Source organism: Oncorhynchus mykiss, chromosome 9, assembly GCF_057628025.1.
Source record: "Oncorhynchus mykiss isolate SJ-2025 chromosome 9, ASM5762802v1, whole genome shotgun sequence".
NCBI lineage: Eukaryota > Metazoa > Chordata > Actinopteri > Salmoniformes > Salmonidae > Oncorhynchus > Oncorhynchus mykiss.
In genome coordinates this window covers 80,702,399-80,722,398 of record NC_143030.1, presented here as the reverse complement: position 1 = coordinate 80,722,398, position 20,000 = coordinate 80,702,399, and the positions used below count along the sequence as shown (strand labels likewise).

Sequence of the window (20,000 nt, the reverse complement as noted above, 5' to 3'; positions counted from 1 at the left end):
TTCCTCTCTAATAAGTTGTTGTCTTTATAATTGCCCTGTCGATCCCGGAGCGATTGTGACATCCTTCTGTCCTGTTACTCTCTCGCTCTCGCTCTCTCCCCCCCTCTCTCTATCTCTCTCTCTCTCCCCCCTCTCACTCTCTCTCCCTCTCTCTCTCTCTCTCTCCCTCTCTCTCTCTCTCTCTCTCTCTCTCTCTCCCTGTTTCTCTCTCCCTTTCTCTCTCTCTTCCTCTCCTTCTAGCAGCAGGACCAGCGTTACTATAGTGTAGACCTAGAGAGAGGTCCTACAGGTTTTGGCTTCAGTCTGCGGGGGGGCAGTGAGTACAACATGGGCCTGTATGTCCTGGGACTGATGGAGGGAGGACCTGCCTCACGCAGCCACAAGATACAGGTGAGATAGTCAGAAGGTGTGCGTTGTGTAGGTAAGACAACACAGCTGTGTGTGAGTAGCTGAGTGAACAGCTGGTGGAGTTAAATGGTGACAGTGTAACAGACAATAGGGAAAGAGAGATACCTAGTTAAATGGTGACAGTATAACAGACAATAGAGAAAGAGAGATACCCAGTTAAATGGTGACAGTATAACAGACAATAGAGAAAGAGAGATACCCAGTTAAATGGTGACAGTGTAACAGACAATAGGGAAAGAGAGATACCTAGTTAAATGGTGACAGTATAACAGACAATAGAGAAAGAGAGATACCCAGTTAAATGGTGACAATGTAACAGACAATAGAGAAAGAGAGATACCTAGTTAAATGGTGACAGTATAACAGACAATAGAGAAAGAGAGATACCCAGTTAAATGGTGACAGTATAACAGACAATAGGGAAAGAGGGATACCCAGTTAAATGGTGACAGTATAACAGACAATAGAGAAAGAGAGATACCTAGTTAAATGGTGACAGTATAACAGACAATAGGGAAAGAGGAAAGAGGGATACCTAGTTAACCCAACATTTTAACCCAACATCTCTGAATCAGTAAACCACAGCCAGGCTGTAGTGTTGTTGTGGTTTGTGTGTGTCTCTGTGTGTGAGTGTGTAGTTGTTGTGGTTTGGGTGTGTCTCTGTGTGTGTGAGTGTGTGTGTAGTTGTTGTGGTTTGTGTGTGTCTCTGTGTGTGTGTGTGTGTGTGTGTGTGTGTGTGTGTGTGTGTGTGTGTGTGTGTGTGTGTGTGTGTGTGTGTGTGTGGTTGTTCTGGTTTGTGTGTGTCTCTGTGTGTGAGTGTGTGTGTGTAGTTGTTGTGGTTTGTGTAACCTGTATTGTATTGCTGTTGTGTAGGTGAGTGACCAGCTGGTGGAGATAAATGGTGACAGTACAACAGGAATGACCCACAGCCAGGCCGTAGAGCAGATAAGAAGAGGAGGACATCGTATACACCTGGTACTGAAGAAAGGAAACGGATACGTCCCAGACTATGGTAAGAGACAGGGAGGAAGGATACGTCCCAGACTATGGTAAGAGACAGGGAGGAAGGATACGTCCCAGACTATGGTAAGAGACAGGGAAGGGAGGAAGGATACATCCTAGACTATGGTAAGAGACAGGGAAGGGAGGAAGGATACATCCTAGACTATGGTAAGAGACAGGGAAGGGAGAAAAGATATGTCCCAGACTATGGTGAATGACAAGGAGGAAGGATACGTCCCAGACTATGGTAAGAGACAGGGAAGGGAGGAAGGATACCTCCCAGACTATGGTAAGAGACAGGGAAGGATACGTCCCAGACTATGGTAAGAGACAGGAAAGGGAGGAAGGATACGTCCTAGACTATGGTAAGAGACAGGGAAGGGAGGAAGGATACCTCCCAGACTATGGTAAGAGACAGGGAAGGATACGTCCCAGACTATGGTAAGAGACAGGGAAGGGAGGAAGGATACGTCCTAGACTATGGTAAGAGACAGGGAAGGGAGGAAGGATACCTCCCAGACTATGGTAAGAGACAGGGAAGGATACGTCCCAGACTATGGTAAGAGACAGGGAAGGGAGGAAGGATACGTCCTAGACTATGGTAGGAGACATTGAAGGATACGTCCCAGACTATGGTAAGAGACAGGGAGGAAGGATACGTCTGATTGATCTGTTTCTTATTGATTGGTAAGCCTTGCTCACATTGCCAGTTTAAAGCTAGCTAGCAAGCAACAAGATGTGCCAAATAACAGCCTAAAAACCACTTGAGGTCAAATAAATCCTACGAAGGTGGTTTGAAATGTGGCTTAAAATATCTGATTCAAGACCATGTGGTAGCTAAATCAAATCAAATCAAATGTATTTATAAAGCCCTTCGTACATCAGCTGATATCTCAAAGTGCTGTACAGAAACCCAGCCCAAAAACACCCAAACAGCAAGCAATGCAGGTGTAGAAGCACGGTGGCTAGGAAAAAGCTAACTAGCATGTTGATCGTTTACAAAACAAATTAGGGAACGTGCTAGAAAAGGTAAACAGCTACCTAGCTAGCTAGATGACTGCTGTGAAATGACTTGTTTTGAATGTTGATCATGTTATCCTTTCCGGGATTCTAATTGTTCTTACAGTTTGATTTTGAACATGTCAAAGCAACTGGGAAACGTCCATGGCAGGCATTGTTGTCACCTTTAGCTTTCTACATACTGTAACTTCTGAGTGGTGGAGTTTGTTTTGTATGGCCCGGTGCCCCGGGTGAGCGGAGTTTGCTAATTTTTAGACCATTCCATTGACCTTCACCCACCCGGGGCACCAGTCCATGCGAAATGAACACACACAAATCTGATTTGGTCACTTGTAACTTGCTGTTTGGACAGTCGTTTTTCCAAAGCGGATTTGAAAAATGAAACTGATTTGAGCTTTATTAAGGGCTGAAGTGTGAACAAGTCTTTATTGACCTATTCAAAAGGGCCACTTCTTTCATTTATTTCCTCTAACCGGTGTCTTCTTTCTCACTGCTAAGAGTCTTACTTCCTGTCTTGACCTTTGAACATTTTGGTTATCTTCTTTCTCTGTTTGTATTTCTCCTGACCCAACTTGTGGTCTTTCCTTTTGCTGTCTCTTTCCTTCTATTTCTCTCTACCTTTCTCTTTTATCCTTCTCTCCATCTACTTATCTATCTATCTCCTTCTCTTTCCTCCTCCTCCCTCTCCTTCCTTCCTTCCCTCTCCTCCTCCTCCCTCTCAGTGGAGCTCTCCAGCCTGTCTCTGTGTATGACCAACTCTAAGCAGGGAGAGCCTTGTTTCTATGTCATCGGCAGAACAGAGAATACGCGGTTGGTATCCCTTCCTGTTAGTCTTTCATTCTCTTTGGTTTATTCTCTTCGTTCAGTTGGTTCTCTTCATCCCTCCATCCCTTTGTGTTCTAGAACTCTTATTTCTTATTTATTTTTTAAATAGTTTTTTCTTTATTGTAGAATAATAGTGAAGACATCAAAGCTATGAAATAACACATATGGAATCATGTAGTAACCAAAAAAGTGTTAAACAAATCAAAATATATATTTATATTTGAGATTCTTCAAAGTAGCTACCCTTTGCCTTGATGACAGCTTTGGCATTCTCTCAGCCAGCTTTATGAGGTAGTTACCTGGAATGCAGCTCATTCTCTCAGCTCTTGGCATTCTCTCAACCAGCTTCATGAGGTAGTTACCTGGAATGCATTTCAATTAACAGGTGTGCTTTGTTAAAAATGTATTTGTGGAATTTCTTTCCTTAATGCGTTTGAGCCAATCAGTTGTGTTGTGACAAGTTAAGGGTGGTATACAGAATATAGCCCTATTTGGTAAAAGACCATATTATGGCAAGAACAGCTCAAATAAGCAAAGAGAAACGACAGTCCATCATTACTTTAAAAACATGAAGGTCAGTCAATCCGGAAAATGTCCAAGAACTTTGAAAGTTTCTTCAAGTGCAGTCGCAAAAAACCACCGAAACTGACTCTCATGAGGACCGCCACAGGAAAGGGATGGTCCTCATTTTAAATGTATTATTCTTGTTTATCCAACCACTGGAGCCCAATATCAATGTTTTCCAATGCACCAGAGACCACAGAGGATCAATAGTCCAGTTGGCGCTTCTTCAAAATCAAAGAAGCGCCAACATAAAGTATCTTAAAGGGTGTTGGGCCGCCACGAGCTGCCAGAACAGTTTCAATGCGCCAATCTATAGATTATAGAAGTGGACATAAACCATAAGCCAGGAGAATGCATGCCACACCATAACATATACTTTGTGTCCTTTGTTTACTCAAGTGGTTCCATTATTTTGTTAGTTACCGGCCTACAGCTGGGAAGGCTGCAGTTTTGTTAGCATTATTGCTAGCTAATCAGTTTTGTGGCGATAAGACATAATAAGAGATTTTTTTTTTAACCTCTTTCCCCTAGACATTGGACTTGTGAACTCGTGGGTACACTAGCAATGGATGCCGGTCCTGACTTGAATGGGAACTGCCGTCTATAGATTATATTTTTGTGGTTGCTTGTGGCTGTCGGTTTTTGCCTTTTTGCAGATTTTCTAAAAATACAATCGCAGGAAATACGTACAATTTTGGAAAGCAATTGTCTACTGCTGAAAAGAGAAGACAAATTAGTCTATAGAACCAATAGAAACATAGTTTCTCAACAACTGACCATTTGTAGCTAACAGCAGCACTGTTTCGGTAACTCATTTTTAGATAGGCTATTGTCACGACGATAACAAAGCCCCTGGGCCTATGATTTCTTAATCCGGACATGGATATCCACTGCTAGCTAATAATAATAATAATAATAATAATAATAATAATAATAGCTAACTAGTGTTTAACATTACTTGCTAACACTAATAGTCAGCTACCACAGATTAAAGAGGTTAGCTAGTTATCAAAATTGTTGCTAGTATATTAGCTAAGTAGCTAGATAGTAAGTTAAGGCCTTGATACATTGGCAGTTTTGAGAGGCAATATTGCCACACAATATTGCCAGCAATGGTTTCTGCGGCTATTTTACATTGACAATTGGCAACTGTTTATTATCTGGGGAATCTTGATCGGCAGCTCCACCTAATGGGAAATGTGTAAGAATCCTCTAAATCAAAGCTCAGATATTGGTCATGTGATACTTTGGAAAACATGGCGACCGTTTTTGGGCCGAAGCGAGAGAAAATCAACTCCTATGTTGGAGTGAGATGTTGGTCATTCACGTCTCATATGTTGCTCCACTACAAGATTATATAATGATACATTAATAGATACCGTGTTCAGTTTGTCATGTTTAACTGTCGAATATATCCACGGTAGCGTGCAGTGGGACAAACAGGCTAATCCGCTAGCTAGCAAAACCATGTAGATTTTACATTCAGTTTTTCGATTTAGATTGTTTTTTTTGTGTGTTTAACTAGCTGGCTAGTTTGAATAACACTTATACTTCCTAGCTTAGAATTCTGAAGTAAAACATTTTCAAAATCTAGTTATCAGAGTTCTGGACAAGCAATACTTTGTACTTTTTCATGTGAGTGGTGTTATGCTAGCTAATGTTAGCCTACCAGGGAAGGGATATTTAACTTGGTAGCTAACGTTAGGCCGGCACCATGGCAAGGATAGTTTGTTAGCTAGCATGTCACCATTTAGAAACAAGTCTGACTACACGAACAGTGAACTAATGTTAGCTAGCTTGATAATATTGCATGGTGGGCTAGCTAGTTCAGCACCTTGGTTGGCTAGTTAGCTGCATTAGCTAAAATGAGCTAGGTAGCTCACAAAGGACTCAATGTTTCCCATACAAAACGCAGAAATGGGCTAAGCTAGCCCGAGGCTAGTACTTTTTAGACTGGGCTAAGCTAGCCCGAGGCTAGTACTTTTCAGACTAGGCTAAGCTAGCTCGAAGCTAGTACTTTTCAGACTGTGCTAAGCTAGCCCGAGGCTAGTACTTTTCAGACGGGGCTAAGCTAGTCCGAGGCTAGTACTTTTCAGACTGGGCTAAGCTAGCTCGGGGCTAGTACTTTTCAGACGGGGCTAAGCTAGCTCGAAGCTAGTACTTTTCAGACTGGGCTAAGCTAGCCCGAGGCTAGTACTTGTCAGACTAGGCTAAGCTAGCTCGAAGCTAGTACTTTTCAGACTGTGCTAAGCTAGCCCGAGGCTAGTACTTTTCAGACTGGGCTAAGCTAGCTCGGGGCTAGTACTTTTCAGACTGGGCTAAGCTAGCTCGAGGCTAGTACTTTTCAGACTAGGCTAAGCTAGCTCGTGGCTAGTACTTTTCAGACTGGGCTAAGCTAGCTCGAGGCTAGTACTTTTCAGACTGGGCTAAGCCGGCTCCAGTCAAGTACTTTTCAGACTGGGCTAAGCTAGCTCGTGGCTAGTACTTTTCAGACTGGGCTAAGCTGGCTCCAGTCAAGTACTTTTCAGACTAGGCTAGTAGATAATGTGTTTAGGACCTGAATGTAGAAATCGTGGTTTGCAGGCCATTGCCCAGGATCCTGCATGTCAGCAACCTTAAAGACAATCTCCCAAACGGTCCTCCTCAGTGACCTCACAACTGAGGGTCTTTAACTTTCTTTTTGAGAATTAGAATCAGAAATACAGTTTCATAGCTCATCGCAATACTTCGCCTCTTCGGCAAATAGTACCCTAGACTGCCCTGATCATCTAGTTGAGCGTTCCGGATGATTTTAGATGTGCAAATAGACCAAAACCCAGTCTATTTTGCCATTACTATAGTCAATGGTAAGGTCCCTTTAGACCATAGAGACACTTGACCACCATCACTAATGTGGTGCCCACCAGACCATCCCGGTGAGGCACCAAGGTTTCCCAGATCTCGTGACCCAAAACCCTGACTCCTGAACATCCATCCCTGTAGCCATTTTGAATGCCTTGATGCTGTGCCTCTTCGTTATCTGTGCCTCATTTTACAGACAACACCTCATCCAACGACTGTGATCTGAGGACTCTTTTTCAGCAGCGACGGAATAACACGCTTGGCCCTAACCACTGCTCCATAATTCCTGACCGTCAACCATCCCTCGCCTCATGGTGTGCCAGTTGAAGTTGGTGCGCTGTCCAACTGTTGCCTGTCATATAGCCACCTGCTGCTCCACCGACCGGGTCATGCCAGCGAGGATGCCTGCATGCCCCAGGAGGGTAGCAGTTGTTTAAGGAGACATGCCATTCCACTGAACCTGCCCCTGGAGACGGTTCCTTAACCAAGATCCTCCTCTGTGGGCTCACGGGACAGAGGGCTGTAGTCTTCAGCCAGGTGAAGATCCTCCACTTGGTTGGGCATGGCTGGCTTCCTCCACTCTGCATTCCACATCCGTACGGCCAATATTGTGCATGGCTACACTGATGAGCTTCATGGGGGCATTTACATGTTGTAGAGATAATCCCCTGGTCACCTATAGAGACAAGTCAACAGGAAGTGGTCACCTATACAGACCTGTCAACAGGAAGTGGTCACCTATAGAGACCTGCCAACAGGAAGTGGTCACCAATAGAGACCTGCCAACAGGAAGTGGTCACCTATACAGACCTGCCAACAGGAAGTGGTCACCTATACAGACCTGCCAACAGGAAGGATGTTAAGTCTTACATGTGGTAGAGAGAATCCCCTGGTCACCTATAGAGACAAGTCAACAGGAAGTGGTCACCTATACAGACCTGTCAACAGGAAGGAGGTTAAGTGAGGTTAAGTGACACACTTTGAACCTGGAAATGCATTGGCTGTAAGAAATCTGCTATATGAATAGTTTGATTTAATTTATGAAATTACAGCTGGAGAATATTTAATGAACTGTAATTTTCACGAGGACAAGTGAAGCTTTTCCATAAACTTTCGTTGATAACGTATCAATCATTTTAGCGGGAAGGATCCTATAGATCAAGACTGTGTGAATCCATGTACCAGTCTAAATAAACAAACACTGTGCCTCTCAAGATGTGTCTCTGGTCCTGAAACTACAATACAGGCTGGATGTCTTAACTTAAGTACATTCTGAATGTCAATGGATTGTTGCATTCATTCTCATCAATGACAACATTCTAGAACCGAGTTATCACTCATCTAAGTCTGGTATCCGTGGTAATATGGTTAATGATTATAGAATTGATTAAGTGACTCTTTCCTTGTAGAATGTTGACAGCTGTATACAACACATTGTACTGCTGAGATGCTCAAACGTAACTTAATAAATGTACTTAATAGCTACAGTCACTGACACAGGATAATATGTATCCCTCATGCTGACCAAACCAGTAAGTTATCACTCACTCTAGCTGCGCTTCTCCACCTGGCCAGACTTCTAGTGTTCTTCTCCACATGGCCAGACTTCTAGTGGTCTTCTCCACATGGCCAGACTTCTAGTGGTCTTCTCCACATGGCCAGACTTCTAGTGTTCTTCTCCACATGGCCAGACTTTTGGGTTCTTCTCCACATGGCCAGACTTCTAGTGTTCTTCTCAACATGGCCAGACTTCTAGTGTTCTTCTCAACATGGCCAGACTTCTAGTGTTCTTCTCCACATGGCCAGACTTCTAGTGGTCTTCTCCACCTGGCCAAACTTCTAGTGGTCTTCTCCACATGGCCAGACTTCTGGTGGTCTTCTCCACATGGCCAGACTTCTAGTGGTCTTCTCCACCTGGCCAGACTTCTAGTGGTCTTCTCCACCTGGCCAGACTTCTAGTGGTCTTCTACACCTGGCCAGACTGCTAGTGTTCTTCTCCACCTGGCCAGACTTCTAGTAGTCGTCTCCACGTGGCCAGACTTATAGTGGTCTTCTGCCCTTTTAATGCTCTTATGCTCATCCTTGAAAAATGCCATAAGGTCTGAAATAGATACCAAAGGCAACATACTTTACAAACAGTTAACTAGGCTAAGTGAAATAAAAAATATGTTTTATCTACTGCTCTGCTAACTCGCTAGCTAAAGTGGCTAGCTAAGACAGAGAAAGGGGACGTAATAATTTCTTGGAGAAGGTCTCTGATCGTGCTGGTGAATGGTAGCTGACAGTGTCGACTAGAGATGACGTGCAGGAGCTTCCTGCAGGAAGTTGGAGTCTTGCAGAGGTCAAAAAATGGGACAGAGCAACAATGCATCACACCCAAAAGTGAGAAAAATAAACTGCAAGCATTGGTAACTGCGTTTTTAAATGGCTAATAGATGTAGGTAAATAGTAGTTCACTATTTGGCAAGCACTGACTGGTTATTGCACTGGTTTGACCAATTTGTTATAAGCCATTTATTAATGGTTTATAATGCATTTACAAATCATTAAATAACTGTTAATAACGTAATTACAAACACGTTATAAACCCTTTACAAATGGACCCTTATTGTAAAGTGTTACCTTTCATCCCAACTCACTGTCAACAGTTGTTTCATTATTCCAAACACAGTGTGTGACATCACATGGAAACTGTCTCTATGTTGTGTTTTTCCCTCTAGCTCCCACTAACCTCTGTCTCTCTCTGCACCCCCTCCCTCCTCTTTTTCTCTCTCTCTACACCCCCCTCCTCTGTTTCTCTCTCTCTACACCCCCCCTCCTCTGTCTCTCTCTCTCTCTACACTCCCCCTCCTCTCTCTCTCTCTCTACACCCCCCCTCCTCTCTCTCTCTCTCTCTCTCTGCACCCCCCTCCTTTGTCTCTCTCTCTCTATACCCCCCCTCCTCTGTCTCTTTCTCTCGCCCCCTCTCTTCTCTATCTCTCTCCCTCTCTTTGCCCCCCTCCTTCTCTCTCTCCTCTCTCAGACCATGATCCCAGAGCAGTCTCCCCCTCCTCCTATCTCTACCCAGAGGAGCCGGGTGTGGCTGCAGTAGATAAAACACGCTCTCTGCCAACGAAGAGCGGAAGGGTGGATAGAGGAGGAGGACAGAGGGAGAGGGAGAAGAGAAGGAGGCAGAGGAAGGGAGGTAGTCTGGGGGAAAGGAGTAGCAGAGGAGGAGGAGGAGGACGAGGTACTCCTGACACAGACCTGGATTGTCACGAGGAGGAGGAGGAGGACGAGGAGGAGGAGGAGAGTCAGGTCATCAGCCACAGAGGTCAGAAGTCAGAGGATAAGGACAACGGAAAATGTACCCAGAGTTCACCCAAGAACGTACTAAGGAACTCAGACAGACAAGAGGAGGTAGTGGAGACAGTGCCGGAGGTGAGGCACAGCAGGGTCAAACAGAGGTCAAAACAGTTGAGGAGCAGGACAACACAAAGTGAGAGGAGAGAGGAAATAGAGGAGCTGGACATACACATACCTCACTCAGCCAGTAAAACACAGGAGAAGGTGGGAGGGAGGGAAGGTGGGAGGAGGAAGAGGGAGGGACAAAGGGAGAAAGAGAGGGAGAGGAAGGCTGAGATGAAGGTAAAGACAAGGGCTTCCGGACCTGTGGTGGAGGATTCTGGGCCGGAAAAAAGGGACAGACCCCCAGAGAAAGAGAGAGAGCGAGCTCCCTTCTCCTTCCTCATGCCACTGCAGGATGGAGACGCTGAACTGTCTAATGCAGAGTCAGGGGCCTCAGGAGCCTCCGGGGCCAGCTTCTCTGACCAGGTCAGTGTGTCTGCTGCCAGTGTCTCTGGATCCACCGCCGGGGCCCCACCTGGGTGGGGAGAACCCAGAGAACTGAGAGGGGACCCAGGAAGCACCCAGTCATGGTGTCCGGCCACCCATGCATCCCACAACCCGGGCCCCTGGAGAAGTACACAGTCACGGGGGGCCACCTACGCCGGCCCCGGCCCCTGGATTAAACCCAGCCAGCAGAAACTGACTCAGGTGTTGGTCGGACACAGGCTGAGAGGAGGTCTTGACCTGTAGATGAGAGGAAGAGATGGACAACTGACTGTTCCTGTGGTGCTGATTAACAGAAGGAGTGTTGTGGTCTTTCTGATAACTTCCCCAAAAGCAGAAATCCTGGTTGGAGGATTCCCAGATTTCCTGCTTATTCCCTCATAATTCCAGGGATCCTCCAACCAGAATTTTTGGGCAAGTTACCAGAATTTTGCAACCCTAGGTTTGACTGGCAGCTCCTCCAACCTATTGTGGTCCTGACTGGTTTGACTGGCAGCTCCTCCAACCTATCGTGGTCCTGACTGGTTTGACTGGCAGCTCCTCCAACCTATCGTGGTCCTGACGGGTTTGACTGGCAGCTCCTCCAACCTATCGTGGTCCTGACTGGTTTGACTGGCAGCTCCTCCAACCTATCGTGGTACTGACTGGTTTGACTGGCAGCTCCTCCAACCTATTGTGGTCCTGACTGGTTTGACTGGCGGCTCCTACAACCTATCGTGGTCCTGACTGGTTTGACTGGCAGCTCCTACCACCTATCGAGGTCCTGACTGGTTTGACTGGCAGCTCCTACAACCTATCGTGGTCCTGACTGGTTTGACTGGCAGCTCCTACAACCTATCGTGGTCCTGACTGGTTTGACTGGCAGCTCCTACAACCTATCGTGGTCCTGACTGGTTTGACTGGCAGCTCCTACAACCTATCGTGGTCCTGACTGGTTTGACTGGCGGCTCCTCCAACCTATCGTGGTCCTGACTGGTTTGACTGGCAGCTCCTACAACCTATCGTGGTCCTGACTGGTTTGACTGGCAGCTCCTCCAACCTATCGTGGTCCTGACTGGTTTGACTGGCAGCTCCTCCAACCTATCGTGCATTAGAGCCTAGGACAACAACAAGACAGGACACTCCCATGTCCACAGCACCCCAAATCCCCGTTAAGCCATTTCTTGACTTGGACACTCCCCTTGTCCACAGCACCCGAAACCCCCGTTAAGCCATCTCTAGACTAGGATACTCCCGTCCACAGCACCCCAAATCCCCGTTAAGCCATCTCTCGACTAGGACACTCCCCCTGTCCACAGCACCCCAAATCCCCGGTAAGTCATCTCTCGACTAGGACACTCCCCCTGCCCACAGCCCCCCATACCCCTGTTAAGCCATCTCTAGATTAGGACACTCCCCCTGCCCACAGCACCCCAAACCCCCGTTAAGCCACCTCTAGACTAGGAAACTCCCCCTGTCCACAGCACCTCAAATCCCCGTTATAAGCCATCTCTCGACTAGGTCTCACCAGCCATGCCCATAAGTCTCCCCAATGCCACTGTCTATCTATCTACAGTTAGTCCGCCATCACCCTTGATTGGTTTCATTGGATCTACGTTCTATATCATCATGAGTGGTATCATCTTCAACGTAATCATTGTCATCAGAAATGTTTTATGATGCAAATGCAAGGGGCAACAGCATCAACAATTGCATATATCAACCCTCTCTCTACAAACCCACATGGAGTGTTTTAGCGCCACCTAGAGGCTGTAGTGGTGTACTGTAGATCGAAAGAGAGCAAAGCCACAACTACAGGACATTTATAATATATTATTTTCTTATTTGTTTCTATTATATAATTTTAGCATGCTATTTTATTTTGATAGCATTTACAGAGACTAAGATAAATGACCCAAGTGAGAAATGATTTGCCTCCTGCTTGCTTGCTTGGCCTGGATTTTAAACTCTCCTTAAAGTCTTTCTTATATAGTATTTTATAGTTGTTATAGATGTCTGGGGGACAGTAATTATACTGTTATATAAAGTTTATATACTGTAAGTATATTTACTATTATATATATATATATATATATATATATATATATATATATATATATATATATATATAATGACTAGTGATCTATGTCTCTACAGATCTCTCTACTGGTGCCTTCATGTCTCTAGCCAAGCCGGTGTTTACTAAATAAAGTATTGAGTGTGCGTCCGCACCGTTTTCCTTATATTATATGCATTCGTTTTGCAGGGACGCGCAGCCATTGTCACATAACTGAACGGATACATCAGCAAGCAGCAAAGACTCAATGACTTTGATACCAGTAAAATACAAAAAAAAAAGCGGTCGGTGAATTGAAGAAGTGAATCAATGTCGTAACAAAGTGCCTCATGGTCAATTTTCCTTTGGAAACACTACTTTCCTTTAAAAACTACGACTAAGCCATGTAGTATCTAGAGTGTATTGGTACACCTTGCATTATGGGTAATGTAGTACTACATACACTATGCACCACAACACAGAGATGTCCTGTCAGAACTAGCGAGGTGGCCCTTGTCTACTAGTCTCTAATGCTAATCCATAGCGATGTGGCCCTTGTCTACTAGTCTCTGATGCTAATCCATAGTGAGGTGGCCCTTGTCTACTAGTCTCTAATGCTAATCCATAGCGAGGTGGCCCTTGTCTATTAGCCTCTAATGCTAATCCATAGTGAGGTGGCCCTTGTCTACTAGTCTCTGATGCTAATCCATAGCGATGTGGCCCTTGTCTACTAGTCTCTGATGCTAATCCATAGTGAGGTGGCCCTTGTCTACTAGTCTCTAATGCTAATCCATAGCGAGGTGGCCCTTGTCTATTAGCCTCTAATGCTAATCCATAGTGAGGTGGCCCTTGTCTACTAGTCTCTAATGCTAATCAATAGCGAGGTGGCCCTTGTCTACTAGTCTCTGATGCTAATCCATAGCGATGTGGCCCTTGTCTACTAGTCTCTAATGCTAATCCATAGCGAGGTGGCCCTTGTCTACTAGTCTCTGATGCTAATCCATAGCGAGGTGGCCGTTGTCTACTAGTCTATAATGCTAATCCATAGCGAGGTGGCCCTTGTCTACTAGTCTCTGATGCTAATCCATAGCGAGGTGGCCCGTGTCTACTAGCCTCTAATGCTAATCCATAGCGATGTGGCCCTTGTCTACTAGTCTCTAATGCTAATCCATAGCGAGGTGGCCCTTGTCTACTAGTCTCTGATGCTAATCCATAGCGAGGTGGCCGTTGTCTACTAGTCTATAATGCTAATCCATAGCGAGGTGGCCCTTGTCTACTAGTCTCTGATGCTAATCCATAGTGAGGTGGCCCGTGTCTATTAGCCTCTAATGCTAATCCATAGCGAGGTGGCCCTTGTCTACTAGTCTCTGATGCTAATCCATAGCGAGGTGGCCGTTGTCTACTAGTCTATAATGCTAATCCATAGCGAGGTGGCCCTTGTCTACTAGTCTCTGATGCTAATCCATAGCGAGGTGGCCCGTGTCTATTAGCCTCTAATGCTAATCCATAGCGAGGTGGCCGTTGTCTACTAGTCTCTGATGCTAATCCATAGCGAGGTGGCCCTTGTCTACCAGTCTCTAATGCTAATCCATAGCGAGGTGGCCCTTGTCTACTAGTCTCTGATGCTAATCCATAGCGAGGTGGCCATGGTCTACTAGTCTATAATGCTAATCCATAGCGATGTGGCCCTTGTCTACCAGTCTCTAATGCTAATCCATAGCGAGGTGGCCCTTGTCTACTAGTCTCTGATGCTAATCCATAGCGAGGTGGCCCTTGTCTAGTAGCCTCTAATGCTAATCCATAGCGAGGTGGCCCTTGTCTACTAGCCTCTAATGCTAATCTATAGCAAGGTGGCCCTTGTCTACTAGTCTCAAATGCAAATCCATAACGATGTGGCCCTTGTCTACTAGTCTCAAATGCTAATCCATAGCGATGTGGCCCTTGTCTACTAGTCTCTAATGCTAATCCATAGTGAGGTGGCCCTTGTCTACTGGTCTCTGAGGCTAATCCATAGTGAGGTGGCCCTTGTCTAGTAGCCTCTAATGCTAATCCATAGCGAGGTGGCCCTTGTCTACTAGTCTCTAATGCTAATCCATAGTGAGGTGGCCCTTGTCTACTAGTCTCTAATGCTAATCCATAGCGAGGTGGCCCTTGTCTACTAGTCTCTAATGCTAATCTATAGTGAGGTGGCCCTTGTCTATTAGCCTCTAATGCTAATCCATAGCGAGGTGGCCCTTGTCGACTTGTCTCTGATGCTAATCCATAGTGAGGTGGCCCTTGTCTACTAGTCTCTAATGCTAATTCATAGCGAGGTGGCCCTTGTCTACTAGTCTCTAATGCTAATCTATAGTGAGGTGGCCCTTGTCTATTAGCCTCTAATGCTAATCCATAGCGAGGTGGCCCTTGTCTACTAGTCTCTGATGCTAATCCATAGTGATGTGGCCCTTGTCTACTAGTCTCTGATGCTAATCCATAGTGAGGTGGCCCTTGTCTACTAGTCTCTGATGCTAATCCATAGCGAGGTGGCCCTTGTCTACTAGTCTCTGATGCTAATCCATAGTGAGGTGGCCCTTGCCTACTAGTCTCTAATGCTAATCCATAGCGAGGTGGCCCTTGTCTACTAGTCTCTGATGCTAATCCATAGCGATGTGGCCCTTGTCTACTAGTGTCTAATGCTAATCCATAGCGAGGTGGCCCTTGTCTACTAGTCTCTGATGCTAATCCATAGCGAGGTGGCCCTTGTCTACTAGTCTCTGATGCTAATCCATAGTGAGGTGGCCCTTGTCTACTAGTCTCTGATGCTAATCCATAGCGAGGTGGCCCTTGTCTATTAGCCTCTAATGCTAATCCATAGGGAGGTGGCCCTTGTCTACTAGTCTATAATGCTAATCCATAGCGAGGTGGCCCTTGTCTATTAGCCTCTAATGCTAATCCATAGCGAGGTGGCCCTTGTCTACTTGTCTCTGATGCTAATCCATAGCGAGGTGGCCCTTGTCTACTAGTCTCTGATGCTAATCCATAGCGAGGTGGCCCTTGTCTACTAGTCTCTGATGCTAATCCATAGCGAGGTGGCCCTTGTCTACCAGCCTCTGATGCTAATCCTTAGCGATGTGGCCCTTGTCTACTAGTCTCTGATGCTAATCCATAGCGAGGTGGCCCTTGTCTACTAGTCTTTGATGCTAATCCATAGCGATGTGGCCCTTGTCTACTAGTCTCTGATGCTAATCCATAGCGAGGTGGCCCTTGTCTACTAGTCTCTGATGCTAATCCATAGCGAGGTGGCCCTTGTCTACCAGCCTCTGATGCTAATCCATAGCGAGGTGGCCCTTGTCTACTAGCCTCTAATGCTAATCCATAGCGATGTGGCCCTTGTCTACTAGCCTTTAATGCTAATCCATAGCGATGTGGCCCTTGTCTACTAGCCTTTAATGCTAATCCATAGCACACAGTACAGATCAATGTTATATCACTGTGATCATCCCCATTTCAACTCCTCATGTGTTTCAGTAAGTCAAACCTCTGATGTAAGATACAATGAACAGACACATAACGTCTAAGAATCTTGTCTGCACTTCTCTCTCCTCCCCCCTCATCCCTCCCTTCCCTCATCCTTTCTTCCTCCCTCCCTCCCTTCCCTCCTTCATTCCTTCCCTCCCTCCCTTCCTCCCTTCCCTCCTCCATTACTCCCCCTTCCCTCCCCCCTATCCTCCCCCTCATCCCTCCCTTCTCTCCTCCCTTCCTCCCTCCCATATCATGCTCTGGTGACTTGCCTGTTGCTAAATATCAATTATTATACACTATCAGTTCATCTGAAATGGCACCCTATTCCCTATATGGGCCCTGGTCAAAAAGTAGTGCACTACATAGGGAATAGGGTTTCATTTGAGACGCATACTATGATGTTGAGTTTTTAGGATACTGACTGACTACAAGGGCATTTTGATACTGGTCTTCTATGCATTTTGTAAGACTCGCTTATTTAGTTATTTGCTGTAGGAGTTTTGTTTCACCACGCTATAGCTATATACAGGACACTCTGACGGTGTGCTATAGTTTAGTTAGTAGACAGAATAACAAGAGTTTTGGTAAATGTACAGATTAAAAATGTGTGCCGGGACTTTGGTACATACACACTTATGCATCCAATATTTACCTCGTCCTCTCCTGAGCAATAAAAAAAGCCATTTTTTCTCACGTCTGCTAAAGTTATGCAACATGTAGCTTCACATGAGCTCAATGAGGTAAAATAAAAACCTGGGTCGTGTTCATTATGCACCAAACGGAGGACAACGGTGTGAAACGGGGCAGGGACTATACCTGAAAGGCTCATTTTTGTTTTGTGTTTTGCGAAACATTTTAAAACGTTGCGTGGCCTAATGAATGTAACCGTGCTAGAAGGTAAAGCATGGATTGAATGAACTACTGTAGTTGATATAAAGTATTACATTGTATTTGATTATAAAGGGTTTTAGAGAATTACCATTTTAACGTGCTTGTCTGCGCTGACAGGCGGGAGCGAAGAGACACCATTTTGTCACTGGAAGATTTGAGGCAAAGCAAGCTAATCTACTTCTGATAGGTCAAAACACCACTCCAAACTATATACAGTGTATGTAGCATTACATTCTGATAGGTCAAAACACCACTCCAAACTATAGACAGTGTTTGTAACATTACATTCTGATAGGTCAAAACACCACTCCAAACTATAGACAGTGTTTGTAACATTACATTCTGATAGGTCAAAACACCACTCCAAACTATAGACAGTGTTTGTAACATTACATTCTGATAGGTCAAAACACCACTCCAAACTATAGACAGTGTTTGTAACATTACATTCTGATAGGTCAAAACACCACTCCAAACTATAGACAGTGTATGTAGCATTACATTCTGATAGGTCAAAACACCACTCCAAACTATAGACAGTGTATGTAACATTACATTCTAATATGTCAAAACACCACTCCAAACTATAGACAGTGTTTGTAGCATTACATTCTGATAGGTCAAAACACCACTCCAAACTATAAACAGTGTATGTAACATTACATTCTGATAGGTCAAAACACCACTCCAAACTATAGACAGTGTTTGTAGCATTACATTCTGATAGGTCAAAACACCACTCCAAACTATAAACAGTGTATGTAGAATTACATTCTGATAGGTCAAAACACCACTCCAAACTATAGACAGTGTTTGTAGCATTACATTCTGATAGGTCAAAACACCACTCCAAACCATAGACAGTGTTTGTAGCATTACATTCTGATAGGTCAAAACACCACTCCAAACTATAGACAGTGTATGTAAAATTACATTCTGATAGGTCAAAACACCACTCCAAACTATAGACAGTGTATGTAGCATTACATTCTGATAGGTCAAAACACCACTCCAAACTATAGACAGTGTATGTAACATTACATTCTAATATGTCAAAACACCACTCCAAACTATAGACAGTGTATGTAACATTACATTCTGATAGGTCAAAACACCACTCCAAACTATAGACGGTGTTTGTAGCATTACATTCTGATAGGTCAAAACACCACTCCAAACTATAGACAGTGTTTGTAGCATTACATTCTGATAGGTCAAAACACCACTCCAAACCATAGACAGTGTTTGTAGCATTACATTCTGATAGGTCAAAACACCACTCCAAACTATAGACAGTGTATGTAAAATTACATTCTGATAGGTCAAAACACCACTCCAAACTATAGACAGTGTATGTAGCATTACATTCTGATAGGTCAAAACACCACTCCAAACTATAGACAGTGTTTGTAACATTACATTCTGATAGGTCAAAACACCACTCCAAACTATATACAGTGTATGTAACATTACATTCTGATAGGTCAAAACACCACTCCAAACTATAGACAGTGTTTGTAACATTACATTCTGATAGGTCAAAACACCACTCCAAACTATATACAGTGTATGTAGCATTACATTCTGATAGGTCAAAACACCACTCCAAACTATAGACAGTGTATGTAACATTACATTCTGATAGGTCAAAACACCACTCCAAACTATATACAGTGTATGTAGCATTACATTCTGATAGGTCAAAACACCACTCCAAACTATAGACAGTGTTTGTAGCATTACATTCTGATAGGTCAAAACACCACTCCAAACTATAGACAGTGTATGTAGCATTACATTCTGATAGGTCAAAACACCACTCCAAACTATAGACAGTGTATGTAACATTACATTCTAATATGTCAAAACACCACTCCAAACTATAGACAGTGTATGTAACATTACATTCTGATAGGTCAAAACACCACTCCAAACTATAGACGGTGTTTGTAGCATTACATTCTGATAGGTCAAAACACCACTCCAAACTATAGACAGTGTTTGTAGCATTACATTCTGATAGGTCAAAACACCACTCCAAACCATAGACATTGTTTGTAGCATTACATTCTGATAGGTCAAAACACCACTCCAAACTATATACAGTGTATGTAACATTACATTCTGATAGGTCAAAACACCACTCCAAACTATAGACAGTGTTTGTAACATTACATTCTGATAGGTCAAAACACCACTCCAAACTATATACAGTGTATGTAGCATTACATTCTGATAGGTCAAAACACCACTCCAAACTATAGACAGTGTATGTAACATTACATTCTGATAGGTCAAAACACCACTCCAAACTATATACAGTGTATGTAGCATTACATTCTGATAGGTCAAAACACCACTCCAAACTATAGACAGTGTTTGTAGCATTACATTCTGATAGGTCAAAACACCACTCCAAACTATAGACAGTGTATGTAGCATTACATTCTGATAGGTCAAAACACCACTCCAAACTATAGACAGTGTATGTAACATTACATTCTAATATGTCAAAACACCACTCCAAACTATAGACAGTGTATGTAACATTACATTCTGATAGGTCAAAACACCACTCCAAACTATAGACGGTGTTTGTAGCATTACATTCTGATAGGTCAAAACACCACTCCAAACTATAGACAGTGTTTGTAGCATTACATTCTGATAGGTCAAAACACCACTCCAAACCATAGACATTGTTTGTAGCATTACATTCTGATAGGTCAAAACACCACTCCAAACTATAGACAGTGTATGTAAAATTACATTCTGATAGGTCAAAACCCCACTCCAAACTATAGACAGTGTATGTAGCATTACATTCTGATAGGTCAAAACACCACTCCAAACTATAGACAGTGTTTGTAACATTACATTCTGATAGGTCAAAACACCACTCCAAACTATATACAGTGTATGTAGCATTACATTCTGATAGGTCAAAACACCACTCCAAACTATATACAGTGTATGTAACATTACATTCTGATAGGTCAAAACACCACTCCAAACTATAGACAGTGTATGTAACATTACATTCTGATAGGTCAAAACACCACTCCAAACTATATACAGTGTA

General features: G+C 44.0%; 1 protein-coding gene across 3 annotated transcripts in view; it reads left to right on the top strand.

The window, feature by feature from the left end:
• The window catches only part of LOC110531286 (membrane-associated guanylate kinase, WW and PDZ domain-containing protein 3), a 132,939-nt gene extending 120,246 nt beyond the window's left edge, over positions 1-12,693 (top strand). For 2 of the 3 annotated variants that reach the window (XM_036989056.2, XM_036989053.2), the window contains exons 15-17: positions 241-390; positions 1,282-1,420; positions 9,683-12,693. In XM_036989056.2, the coding sequence (XP_036844951.2) occupies positions 241-390; positions 1,282-1,420; positions 9,683-10,737 (1,344 nt within the window). In that variant the 3' untranslated portion in view covers positions 10,738-12,693. The remainder of the gene's footprint in view (positions 1-240; positions 391-1,281; positions 1,421-9,682) is intronic. The other variant, XM_036989055.2, reaches the window with a different exon arrangement.
• Positions 12,694-20,000: the final 7,307 nt, after the last annotated feature.